Source organism: Coenobita brevimanus, chromosome 57 (assembly GCF_032717465.1).
Source record: "Coenobita brevimanus isolate Jiangsu-jjx chromosome 57, ASM3271746v2, whole genome shotgun sequence".
Classification (NCBI taxonomy): domain Eukaryota; kingdom Metazoa; phylum Arthropoda; class Malacostraca; order Decapoda; family Coenobitidae; genus Coenobita; species Coenobita brevimanus.
This window is the reverse complement of record NC_137010.1, coordinates 32,423,130-32,436,483: the sequence shown is the minus strand read 5'-3', so window position 1 is coordinate 32,436,483 and position 13,354 is coordinate 32,423,130. Positions and strand designations below refer to the sequence as shown.

Sequence of the window (13,354 nt, the reverse complement as noted above, 5' to 3'; positions counted from 1 at the left end):
AGGATTCCGAACCCTATACAAAAATATCTTCAGTGGTAGGGAAGGAGAGGGGCAAGAGTCAGTCACTTATAGATTAAATGCATTATGGCGGATCGGCACCTTGGGGTTGTAAGGGTTTCGAACTGACGTCGAGACAGGATTCCGAACCTTTGAAGCTTCTGATAGACTGAATGTAGAGATGTTGGACATTACAACACTGGCTTGATTATGGATTGTGGTTATTTGAAGTTTTTGACTGAGTATTTAGGTAAGATAATATGACTTTAGGCATACTTAGTTAATTGAGGATTCTGGACATTTAAAGTTTTCGATATGTGAAGCTATTTTGCTAGGTAAATATATGAAGAAATTTAAGTCCTGTAGTGAGTGCATTACACCTTCACACCGGTAGAGTGAATAGAACCAAAAAATTCAAGCTTTGTATTGACAAAATGATTTGGTTACTTATGGACATTCAACACATTGCAGTCATTAAGGAAGTCTGGATTATTTGAAGGTTTTGAATAATGGAAAGAGTTCTCATATGTGAAGTGCAACACTGACTTGATCATTTGTTGTTGGATATCTGAAGCTGTTATTAATGAGATATATTAATTCTGACAAATGACATACTGTCACATAGGTGTATCGCAAATAAACCATTGGAATGGTAAAAATAGATCCTGAAAAGATCATGCATGAAGCAAAACTGACCATAACCTGGATGAAAGTGAGTTTGGTTATGTAGTCTTATTGTCATTAATTATTATGTAGGAATAATAGGAATCATTATGATATTTAATTGAAATAGTTTTTATACTTGGACATGGTATAAAGAGAATTATTGTATGCAGTTGTTTGGTGTGGTCAGTTTTTAAATTGTATACGTTTGTGATGTAGTGTGGATGTTGTAGATAAAATTGAAGACTTTTTTTCGAACTGGCTTTAGATTTCTTTAGTATCATATTATGTCACAGAAACTTTGAAATTAAGTTGCCTTTTTTAGTTTGAAGTTGGTAATTTTGTGTAGATTGTTGAACTTGTGTCAAGTGTGAGGAACTGTGCCTTGCTTTTTGAACTGTCATGAATTTTGGGTGGTTTTTGCAATTTATACCTGTTTGGATTAATTGGCTTATAAGTTTAGAAGGTTGGCCTAGTGATAATATTTTGTTTTCTTTGCCTATTTGTCTCTAGTTAGTTACCCCTCAGCCTTCCACTCTGATTTTACTGTAGCTACGTTTCGATTGTTTCGCATTAAGAATCCTTCTGATCAACTGAATTTTCATACTTGCACTTCTTTTCCACTTTATTTAATTCTTTTTACCTTTTCTTTTTAACTTTTATTTTTCCATTTTGTGGCTGTATCAGTTTTTCCTCACCAGTTATCTTTTTTTTTTTTTTTTTATGTTGTAACCTTTTCTTTATATATTTTATTTTCAGTATCCCCTTCCTTCCCATCTGCTGTCTTTTCCTTATATCTTATGTGATTTATTTCGGAATTCATCATTACTTCCTTCACTTCTTTCTTGCTGGCGTTTTTGTTTCCTGTAGCATCTTTCTTCCCACATTCGCTTTACATTCGCGCTTTTTTGCTTTCAACACTTTGCTTTTCTTTTTTCTGTACCTTCTTTTATCTGTATTCTTCTATTTTCTTCAGGGCTTCTGTGTTTCCTCCTTCCTTGACACGCATCTCCTTTCTTTCCTTCTTGTCTCTTTACTTTCATTTCTTTGCCTCAGTTATTCTTTCTTCATTTTTCCTTTCTGGTTTCATTATTTTTTTTCGTTCTTCCCGTCCTTCTCTTTTCTTTTCCTCTTCACCGTTTTCCATTTTACTTCATATTACTTTTCTATTTTTTTTCCTCTTCTGCTTCACATTTATCATATCGTTTCCTTTTTCTCCCTTTTTTTCTCGCTCTTCACTAACTATATTCTTCATTTTCTTCACAATTCTTTGCCATTACTGTTCCCCTCACACTCTTTTTCCCTCTTCTTTTTACTTGCGATTTTCTTACCCTTCTGTTTCCATTTCCTCGTCATTGTTTTCATTACTTCCTTCGTTGCTTTCTCCTTTTCTTGCCTGCTTCAGTGATTGCTTGTTTTTCTTTCTTCTGCCCCTTCTTTCTCACACCTTAATTTTTTCTTCTGTCTCTCTTGTTCCACTATCTTCGTTCTTTCTTTTTCTTTCTTTTCTTGCCGCTGTTTTTTTTTTTTTCTCTCTCTGTCTTCTGCCCCATCCTTCTTGCTCCTTTATATTTCTTCTTCCGTCTTGATCCACTATTTTCTATCTTTCTTTTTCTTCTTCCTTTTCTTGCCGCTCAGCTTCCTTCACACTATGACACAGGCCGGGCATCAAAGTTTCGAATCTTCTTTTTCCTGAAGGAGAAAAGGTTGGCGTTAGATTACAGTAGGAGAAGCTGTCTTTCTGTCTATATATCTATCTATTGCCAGACGCCTTAGTCCTTTAAGGGGTGGCCACAAACAAATCGCCTCCATGTCGCCCTGTCCCCCGCCATTTTACTGCCCTGCTCCTACCACACACACACACCCCTCTCTCATATACCTCTCCACTCCATCCCTCCATCTCATCCTTGGCCTCCCTCTTGCTCTCCCCCCCTCCAGCTCACTCACATGCACTCTCTTCGTCAGTCTCTCGCTCTCAATCCACTCCACATGGCCAAACCACCTCAGTGTGTTTCTCCTAACGCTTCCTATCACATCACAGGGAAGTAACAGTTGGATTTAAACAAGAAAGTAACAGTTAGATTAAGCTGAGAAAGAGCAGTTAGATTGAGATGAGAAAGTAACATTTAGGTGATAAAGTAGCAGGTAGATGAAGGTGAGAGAGTAACGGAGTAAAGCGAGAAAGTATCAGATAGATTAAGGTGGGAAAGAAGCAGTTACATTAAGGCGAAAAAGTAGCAGTTACATTAAGATGAGAAAGTAACAAATAAAGTACCGTAACAGTTAGGTTAAAGCAGCAGAGTAACAGGTTTGAGGTAATAGAGCTGGATTAAGGTAAGAAAGTAACGGCTAGAATTAGGTAAGAAAGTAGTGTCTAGATCAAGGTAAGGAAGTAACAGTTAGATTAAGGTAAGGAAGTGACAGATTAAGGTAAAAAAATAGCAGTTAGATTCAGATGAGAGTAACAGTTGAAGTAAGGAAGTAACAGATTAAGGTAAGGAAGTGACAGGTAAAAAAAAAAATAGAAGTTAGATTCAGGTGAGAGAGGACCAATTGAAGTAGGTATCAATCAGGGCCGTATGTGCAGAACCTGAAATTACGAAGATGGCAAATACCTGATGTATATTGAATATGCCCAGCTTCTCACTCTCTCCGCTGGCTGCACTCTGTTATGGGGCATGCAGGCTAATCACACTGAGTACAGACGAATATGGCTTACCTTCCCCTTCGCTATTCAGGTTCTACGCATACGACCTTCAATCCTTTTTTTTTTTTTTTTTTTTTTTTTTTTTAGGTGTAGGGATCCAAGTCTAGGCTATCATATTACAGTATATTTTAGGGGTAGGGTTTTTAGTATGCAAAGGCGAAGGAACCAAAGGCCAGCCGCCAGCAAAATTGTTCCATTCAAAAAAAAAGAAAAAAGAAAAAGGATAACAAAGCCAATTTCAGTACTTGTACATTTCGAGATGCCTGGACACACTGCATTTAAAAGACAGTAAATCATAGGCAGTAGAAAATACAGACAGAGAAAGACAGATCCAGAGTTGACCTGTTGTGTATGGAGGGCTGGGAGTAATGGTTAAACCTTGCATTAGAGAACTGGACAGAAGAGGGATGAGAGTTTGCTGTTAAATGGGTGCTATGCGCCTGCCATAGTGGTGGAGGGATGCAAGCTGACAATTCAGAGGAGCAGTGACCATTGAAGTAGCAATAGAAAAGAGGTAAAGATGTGACAGTGAGGCGAAGAGAAAGGTTGAAGGGGGCCAGTAAGAGGAGGAGAGTTAATAAGACGAAAAGCCTTTGACTCCTCCTTGTTGAGAAGAGCTGTATGTGGGGAGCCTCCCCACACAGGGGCGCAGAAGACCTTGTTTAAAGTCAACAACCGTGCAGGGGTAAATAGGCACAGAGTCGGTTTAGCATGCCTAATCTCTTGGAAGCAGATTTTACAAGAGAGGTAATATGTTATTTTCAAGACAAATCCCAAGAGACCTAAACCCAAAGTACGTTCAGGGATTATGCAGGATTGAGTTGAATATTGTTAAAAATTAAAGGATACTCCTGAGGAAGATTTTGATAGGTGAAAAAATGTAAGAACTGAGTTTTTGATGCATTGAAAACAACAAGAACACTCTTACCCTAGTCAAAAATATGGGCCAAGTCAGACATTAGGTGTGCTTTAGCCTCATCCCCTTGTTTGCTAAAGTATATAATTGCAGAGATGGATGCAGTGAGGTGAATGGAAAGGTGAATGGTGGGATCATTAGCGAGGGAGTGGATAAAGTTAGACCTATAGTTTAGAAGGTCACTGATGCTTAGAAGGAAGAGAGTTGGTGATAGGACAGAATCCTGATGAACACCGCTACTAATAGCTCTAGGAGAAGAACGGTGACCCTCTATGAAAGCAGCTATAGAATGACCAGAAAGGAAGCTGGAGATGAAGGCACAGAGAGAAGAATAGAAACTGAAAGAGGGCAGTTTGGAAATTAAAGATTTATGCCGAACTCGATTCAAAGCCTTTGAGATGTCAAGTGCAGTGGTAAAACTACTGCCAAAGTCCCAAAAGGAGGATGACCAGGAGTCTGAAAGGAAGGTGAGAAGATCACCAGTGGGGCGTCCCTGGCAAAACCCATTCTGACCATCAGAAAGGTTATGATAGGAAAGGTGCTTTAATTTGTTGTTGTTGTTGTTCAGGCTGGATCCAAAAACTTTGGAAATACAGGATGTTAAATCTGTATGGGCGATAGTTAGAGGGCTGGGAATGGTCACCCTTCTTTGGGACAGCCTGCATGAGGGCATACTTCCAGCAAGAAGGAAAGGTACAAGTTGACAAAGGCAAAAGAGTGTACCTAGGCAGGGTGTATGCATAGAAGCACAGTTCTTGAGGACAACAGGAGGGACCTTATCAGGCCTATATGCCTTGTCAGTACTGAAGCCAGTGTTGGCAGAAAGTACATCAGTTGAAGAAATTTTAATGTCAGTCATGAGGAAGTCAGAGGGGGTAAGTGATGGAGGAACTGCACCGGAATCGTCTAAGGTGTAATTAGGGGAGAAAGTCTGAGGAAAGAGTTCTGCTTTTTTCGGTAGAAGAAACAGCTACAGAGCCATCAGAGTGGAAAAGAAGAGGGAAGGATGATGAAATAAAGTAGTTAGAAAGGTTTTTTAGCGAGGTTCCAGAAGGAGTGGGAAGAATTATTTGAGCCAGAGAATTCAGAGCATTTAGTATGAATGAGATTATTCTTAGCAGAGCGAAAAACAGACTTAGCATGGTTCTGAGCAGAGGCGTAAAAGAGATATGATTCAGGAGTGGGATGGTTCTGGCACCTTTGTAGGCCTTCTCCTTGTTGCGGACAGCATTAGAACAAGCGTGAGTAAATCAAGTTTTTTTTTTTTTTTTTTTTTTTTTTTTTTTTTCACAGTTTAAGAGAAAGGAATGTGTAATTCCAGGCCCGGGAGAATAAACTTCGTAATGTGCTAGGCATTCGTAATGTGCGAGGCACACTCAGATATTTCTCACTCGCAGCCATGGAAGCAATCCAGGGAAAATCAAAGTGCCGCCTGAGGATCTCCCAGTCAGCAGCTCTAGAGTACCACAGCTGCCGCGTCATGGGAGGGTCTACAGGCCTTACTGGAGTAATAGGACAGGTTAAGGTGATAATGTTGTGATCGGAGGAGCCCAATGGAGGAAAAAGATTAACAGCATAAGTAGAAGGATTAGTTGCAAGGAAGAGGTCAAGTATGTTGGAACTCTTTCCAAGGCGGTTTGGGAAACGAGTAGGGTACTGTACAAGCTGCTCTAGGTCATTAAGGATAGAAAAGATGTAGGCTTGTTCGCCAGGTGGATCAGTGAAAAAAGAGGAGAGCCAAATGTGGTGGTGAACATTGAAATATCCTAGAATGGAGATTTCAGAACATGGAGAAATTGGTAGAATGTTTTCCATCAGAGAAGTAAAACTGTCAAAGAATTTTTCATAATCAGTAGAATTAGGGGATAGGTACCCAGTGCAGGTATATTTAGTCAGAGAATGACAGGATAGCCGAAGCCAGGGTTTAGAGAATTCAGAAGATTCAAATTCAGGAGAACGAGAGCAAGCTATATTGATTGCTTACGTATACACAACAGCCACTATTGACTTTAAAGTGAGTAGGCCTATAGAGAAAGTAGGAGGAAACAGAGAAGGGTCTGCCATCAGTCACCTTAGACAGCTGAGTCTCAGTGAGGAAGAGAAGATGAGGTTTAGAGGAAGAGAGATGGTGTTCAGCAGAGAAAATTAGAGGAATGGCCACGAATGTTGCAGAAATGAACATGGAGTGAGTCAGACAGTGGTTCCATGGTTCTCACTTGGCCGTCATCGGGAGAGGAGCGGATGCTGGGGGCTCTGATGGTCCCCCCCTCCCCAGGACTCTGAGGCTGAGCGTTGAGATACCATTGTTACTGAATTTAGAATAGGAAGTTTGGTGTGTAATGTGCATGTAGTTTGATGTTAACAGTTAGAGGAAGTTGTATTGGAGAGTATGTTGGCGTACTCTCAGTTACTGAAACACTGAAAAGTTCCACAAAGGGGGATGGTCAGAAGGTAGTCCCTAGGGCTGATGAAACAGGAGCTCCAGCTCTCCCTGTCAGCAGCTTTCCATCCATCTTAGGAGTACCGCTCTGTTCCACTGGTGCTACAGTCTGCTCCCTCCAATGACTCTGGTGGCATTGCGTCAGTCCTTCACGTACAGTACTCCATCCTTCCACTTTCTCTTCGGTCTTCTTCCTCTCAGTCTCCCTTTTGCTTCACTTCTCTCTCCCATCACTTCCTGTTGCTCCAAACCATGTACCCCTTCATCCTTCCACCTTCTCCTAGTCCTTCCTAATCTTCCCCTGTCAACTTTCCTTCTTTACATTGTATGTTCGTCTTTCGTTCTCCCATGCGTCTGGTATTCAAAGCCACCGCAATGCATCCCTTATTTGTGTGAAAAATTAAAATCATATGAAGCATACAGTAAAAGTGAGGAAGGCGTGTCTTGGGAGGAGGGACCGACCCTGAATAGGAATTTTGTCTCTAGATCTTACAGTTTGGGCCACTCCTCACAGAATGCAGCGTCAGGCAAAAGACTAAAAAAAGATACATCTCGTTAGACTTCGCATTGGACAGATACCTGGTGCTTTTTTTCAGAACTGGTGGAGAAAATAGCCCAGTGTGCACTCAGTTCATAATTTCATACTACAAATAACTACTAGACAAAATGTTTAGGAATTTTTTTTTTGAAAAGCGAAATTTGTGAGTGTACTCAGTACTCGTTGTTGTTGTTGTTGTTGGTGGTGGTGGTGGTAACAGCCTTGCTCTGAATGATGTGTAATATTTGGACATGGACAAGTGTGCCTTGTTGCATGTATGATTGATTACAACAATTTTGTATGTTTGTGTATGCATGTATGACTGTGAATACAATAATATGAACAAAAAGATGTCGGGATGTGGTGTTCCAACATGTATGGTTCAAACGCTTGATGGAGGGAAGGAACTGGTACTATATTCTCTGATTTATGTCCCAAAATATATGAAAAAAGCAAGGCATTGCTCTAAGTATCCCCACCCCGTGCTGTTGTTGTTGTTGTTGTTGCTGCAGCCTCAAGCACATCTCTTTGTGAACCCAGTGCACTGCAGGAAATCGGCGACTTCTGCTGGGCGCTCCCACAGGTCATGTTGAGGTGTTGAAGACTCTCTGTGTCGTGATAGTGTGGTGCATGTGGTGAATAAGTGTGTTGTGATGTGGGGGCTGCATTGCTGTGTGACCAGAGTGAATTGTTTGTGAGTTGTATTTTGTCTGGTATTGCAGCAGGGAGGGTGGTGGCTGCATCGCAGTCTGGTTAGGAGTGCTCGTGTCTCTGGGTACGGTACGAGTACTTTAAGAGGGGTGTATGTCCGGTGGTGGTTCTTGAAGAATGCTGTTTGGCTGAATTTTTGGTTGGCTTTGGTGGTATCGGGTATGTACAGGTATTTTTCTACGGACGACGATGATGCAGTATGAAGTTACAAAGGCGGGATGGATATTGAGCTGAAGCAGTGAACTATATTCCTTTTCATATTCATATGATTTTGATTGAAAGTATTTTGTTTCTTGATGTAAATGATGTTTATGGTTTTGGCGCCTCTTGTTAATATTCCTAAAGTTTTGTTTTTTTGTTTTTTGCAGCTGATCCATATTTGTGTTGGTTGAGGCTGGGTTCCAGCTTGAACCAGCATAGTATATGGTTGCTCTAACGAACTGCTTGTAAACTTTTTTCAGAGATTCTTTCTGTTGTCCAAAAGTAGTGCCTGTAAGTGTCTTCAGGGCGTGGAGTTTACGATATGTCTTTGCATAAATGTTGCTTGTATGCTAAGAAAAGGCTGTAAATTATGTATGTCCAAAGAAAGTCCAAGAATTTTGACTCACCCCATGTGGGTGAAGCAAAAGATGATGATGATGATGGGTTTGGATATGTCCTTATAGTTTAATATAGGGTACAGATACATTATGTGTGCGTCATACTGTATATATGAGGATATGAGCGTGTTGGTTATGTGGGGTGAAACTGCAGTGTATGCGGGGTGATACTGCAGTGTATGTGGGGCTGTGTGCGGATGGGGTAGAGGAGTTGGGGTAAGTGACGGCTAATTTTACATACGGTACATGCAGGGCATTGTGGGTTTTAAGTAGTGTAGGGCAGGGTAGGGTATGTGGAGTGATGTATTTTTATGTAGGTTATGTTAAGTAAAGTTTAGTGCACCATAATAGGGCTGTGTGCGTTTTGGATAGTAGGGTTGGGGAGGGCAGGGCAGATCAGAGTGTATTCACTGGACTTTGGGGTGGGATAGGTTATGTATCGTGACAAATATACTAACGAAGGAGAAGCTGCGGGAGGAAGAGACAGATGCGGGTGTTCGCTCCTCCTCTATGGGTTCCATGGGCTCGTCGCCGTTGAGGGGCAGCACCATGGCGCCCCCCGGGTACCCAAGAGCAGGAGGGGGCGCCGTGCCAGTGGGGGCGTCAGGGGGAGAGGCACCCCTTCCCTCCCCCTCCCCTGCACCTTCTCCCCCGTACTCCACTCTCTCAGGGACCAATTTCTCGTCGTCGTCCTCGCTCGAGTTGTCGCCATCATCCTCGTCCTCTTCAGCCAGTCTCTGTTCCTCCTACAAGTCGGTGGGGGGAGGGGAAGGTTATGTGACCGTATTCTTAAGCTCTTCACTACGGGGACATCTGTTTTTTTATTTTGTTGCTACAGGAAGACGATTTTACTTAGCTTAGGAAAGACTTCCGGTAATGAAGGGGTTCGTGAAGGCTGTAGCAAATATCTTCAGTTTGAAAAAAAAAAAAAAAGTCCCATAAGGTAAACTATGATTTATTGGTAACCTTCTACTGGTAACTTAAACAAAGTAAAAAAAAAATACGTTATTGTTATGGAGAATTGCACACCCCAGCAACGATGAAGGGAAATTTTTTAACATAGTGGCGGCTTCTGTATTGTATTCTGTAATCTACAGATGATTTTGTTGTTTTAAAGGGGGACTTTCCGAACTGGAAAGGTTAAATACAGCGTTCATTAACCGCAAAACAACTAGACATCCTTCCTGTGTCGAATGATTTGGTCTGGTGGCAGCCGGAGTTTTTGTAAATGACAACGTAGTGCATTGGTTAGGAATATGGCTGGTCACATTCTTATCCTATCTCGTAATTTTATTTCGTGTCGCTGAATGGCTGTGTTGTCCTGGTTTAAGAATGTTCTTTGGCGCCTTGCCCTGCCCTGCCTTGTCCTACCCTGTCTTGCCCAGTCATGGCCATACCCTGTAATGCCCTGTTCTTTTATGCCCTGCTCTGCCCCCCCCCTCCCCCTTTTTTTTTTCGTGTCCTTCCCTGCCCTGTCCGCCCGCACATATTCTGCATTCCCTTGTCCAGCCCCATCCTAACCTTTCGCTTTCTTCATTGGCCTGTCCTACTCAGCCTACCCTACCCTGCCCTTCTTTGCTGTATGTTAAGTACCCAGCACCATACAGCCTACACAGCCGTCTTCATGTACCCAACTTTGAACTACCTAGTCCCACCCTGCCATGGTTTTCTCTGTCTTGTCCCTTCATACCTTATTTGCCTTAGCCCACTCTTTCATACCCTGTTATACCCTGCCGTACCCTGTCTAACCAGGCTCAGCTTGCCCCACCATATCCTGCCCTACCCTGCCCTGCTGTATGCAACCTAACCTCAGCTCAGCTCATTTTCACTCCACGCTACCCAACTAATTTCAGCTCAGTTTAGCTCATCTCATCTCTGCTTAGCTCAGCTCAACCCAGCTCATATCAGCTCTGCTGTACTCTACATCTCTCTGCCCTACTCTTCTCCACTTTGCTCCACTCTACTGTACTTTACTCCACTCTATTCTACTCTGCTCTGCTGTACTCTGCGCTACTCTCCTCTCCTCTGCTCTACTCTACTCTACACTACTCTACTCTGCCCTGCTCTACTCTGCTGTACTCTGTTCTACTCTGCCATACTCTACTCTTCCCTACTCTGTTCTACTCGGCTCTACTGTACTCTGCACTGTGCTGCTCTGCCCTTTTCTGCTTTGGTACTGCTCAGCTGTACTGTACCCATCTTACCTAACTCAGATAGGCTGTAAACCCTACCATGTCATGCCATACCCTCCCCCCTACCCTACTCACCTTGATCTTGTTGACCCAGAACTGGTGGTTATCCTGAAGGTGCTGGGTCTGTAGGCAAAAGATCTTCCTTGTACGACCACTGTTCTGTGTGGGCGTGTTAGTCGACCCTGTGGTGTGGCCCTCTTCCAAGTCGCCCTCCTCGTCCTCGCCTCTGTCCTCTGCCCTCTCATCCTCGTCATCGGTCATCTCGAGGGTAAGGTCAGGCAGGATATCGGGTATGAGGTCAGGCACAGGGTCCTCCTCGTCCCCCATGGTGTCCTGCCACACCCCCGGCATGAGCCCTGCCTCTCCGTACGCATTGCAGAGGGGAGCCACCAGGTGGTTTATGAAGGACTCTTGCAACTTAGCCAGTTGTGGGTTGGTGCGGTCCATGTAAGGGGACACTGGCAGTCCCAGAAGAGCTTCCTCGTCCCCTGCAAGAGAAAGACACATGGAGGTACATAAATACGTAGATTATACAGGCCTTATGAACCTTACTTGAATTTTTAATCCTTTGAGTGCTAATATAGTTTGTGTGTGTGTGTGTGTGTGTGTGTGTGTGTGTGTGTGTGTGTGTGTGTGTGTGTGTGTAAGGTAATGGTGGTGTAGTTGGAAGAATACAAGCCTCGCCAGCGAGAGTCCCAAATTCTGTTCCCTGGTCGATCACTGTTTTTGGACAGGATCTCCTTTGCCCCAGTCTGTTCTTATATGTAATTAAAATACGCAAGTTGTATGCTGAGGGAAGAAACTACAGACTCCTAATACACAAAACATACGACAGCAGCTGTTACAGTCACCCAACCTCTTCCTTACACATTCCTTAACTCGACCTAAGCCATCGTGGGGAGGTATCCTGGCTGCAGCCCTGCAGAAAGACGAAGTAAAGTATTGCAGTGGACTATTAAAAAAAAAATGCACATTCATATTTTGTGTCTTGACTTGCCAGTGCGTATAGACCTCGTGCATGTCACGCACCTGCACATATCGGCACTTTGGCCTAAATATCCAGGACTGGTGTATAAGTATTAGCGGGAATTTTCTTTCTTTTTTATTTTTTTGTGCTTGTCGGTGAGTCTTCAGGAAAATCAGCATATTCTGTTTTAACGAAATTTAAATGATCAAACTCTTCATTGCCCCAGCCGGGAATGGAACTTGCGTCCTTTAGAACAGCGGATCACTTTGGGTATCACTTGATCGGAAGCTCCCTCTACACTGCTGTTGCAACTGTGAAAGTGTGTGTGACTGTAAAGTCATCAGAGAGAGAGAGAGAGAGAGAGAGAGAGAGAAAGAGAGAGAGAGAGAGAGAGAGAGAGAGAGAGAGAGAGAGAGAGAGAGAGCACGGGTGCGAAGGGTAAAATATTTGTAAAAAAAAAAAAAAAATCGTATATGCGCCAGCCGGGAGCGAACAGTTGGACCTTTACATCCATTGCACTCATGTCTCACCTGGACGACACTTTTTATTAGTTTTCAGTTCACGGAGTCCAGCATAATTCGTTGCGGAACTAATTGTTATTATTATTATGTTATTATTGCTATACAGTAATTATTATTCTGGAAAGAGGTACAGAAATATAGAAGTGAAAGCGGAAAGAAATGTGATGGTGTGAAGGATATTGGTGGTAGGTTACTAACCCATGGGGATGAAGTAAGGACCAGATGGAAGGAATATTTTGAAAGCCTGATGAATGGGAATAGAGAGCAGAGCAGCTGTAAACATAATTGATTTGGGGTGAGTGCGGAAAAGGAATGCAGTGCCTGGAGACGTGACACTCGCACAGATGAAGAGTGCTGTGAAGCAGCTGAAAAATGGGAAAGCAGCTGGGATTGATGAAGTGTATGCAGAGATGATTAAATGTAGTGGAGAGAGCGGAATGAAGTGCTTGTTGGAGATACGTAAAAAGGCATGGATGAGTGAAACTGTGTCAGCAGAGTGGATAAACGCTGTGATTGTACCCCTGTGCAAAAATAACGGTGAGCGAAATGAGTGCAAGAATTATCGTGGCATAAGTTTTTGAGTGTGGTAGGGAAAGTATATGGAAGAATTATTATAAAGTAAGAGGGATATCAGAAGTCCTAGTGAGTGATGAACAGGGTGGCTTTAGGAGTGGCAGAGGACGTGTGGACCAAATATTTGCAGGGAAACAGATAGCAGAGAAGGCTTGTGAGAAGGACCATAATGTGTTTATGGCATTCATGGATCTGGAAGAAGCATACGACGAAGTGGACAGAGAAGGATTGTGGAAAGTTTTGCTCATGTACGGTGTAGATGGTAAGCTGCTAGGTGACGACCAGAGTTTTTATGATGGTAGTGAAGCATATGTTAAGGGTTAATGGGCATCTGAGTGAATTGTTCACGATAGGTGTGGGCGTGCAACAAGGTTGTGTGATGTCCCCATGGTTGTTCACTATATATATGGATGGGGTGACGAGAAAAGTAAAACACGAGTAATGGAGAGGGGGAGGGCGTTGGTAATGAATGGTGATGGATGGACTATCTCAAATTTGTTTTATGTTGATCAAGCAGTACTACTTGCAAA

At 42.7% G+C, this 13,354-nt stretch overlaps 1 protein-coding gene across 1 annotated transcript in view; it reads right to left on the bottom strand.

Moving 5' to 3' along the window:
• Positions 1-1,740: 1,740 nt before the first annotated feature.
• LOC145402134 (cGMP-inhibited 3',5'-cyclic phosphodiesterase 3A-like) overlaps positions 1,741-13,354 on the bottom strand; it is a 162,101-nt gene continuing 150,487 nt past the window's right edge. The window contains exons 12-14 of the mRNA XM_080274251.1: positions 10,839-11,251; positions 9,030-9,317; positions 1,741-2,352 (exon numbers count right to left, since the gene is read on the bottom strand). Of these exons, the coding sequence (XP_080130377.1) occupies positions 2,329-2,352; positions 9,030-9,317; positions 10,839-11,251 (725 nt within the window). The 3' untranslated portion in view covers positions 1,741-2,328. The remainder of the gene's footprint in view (positions 2,353-9,029; positions 9,318-10,838; positions 11,252-13,354) is intronic.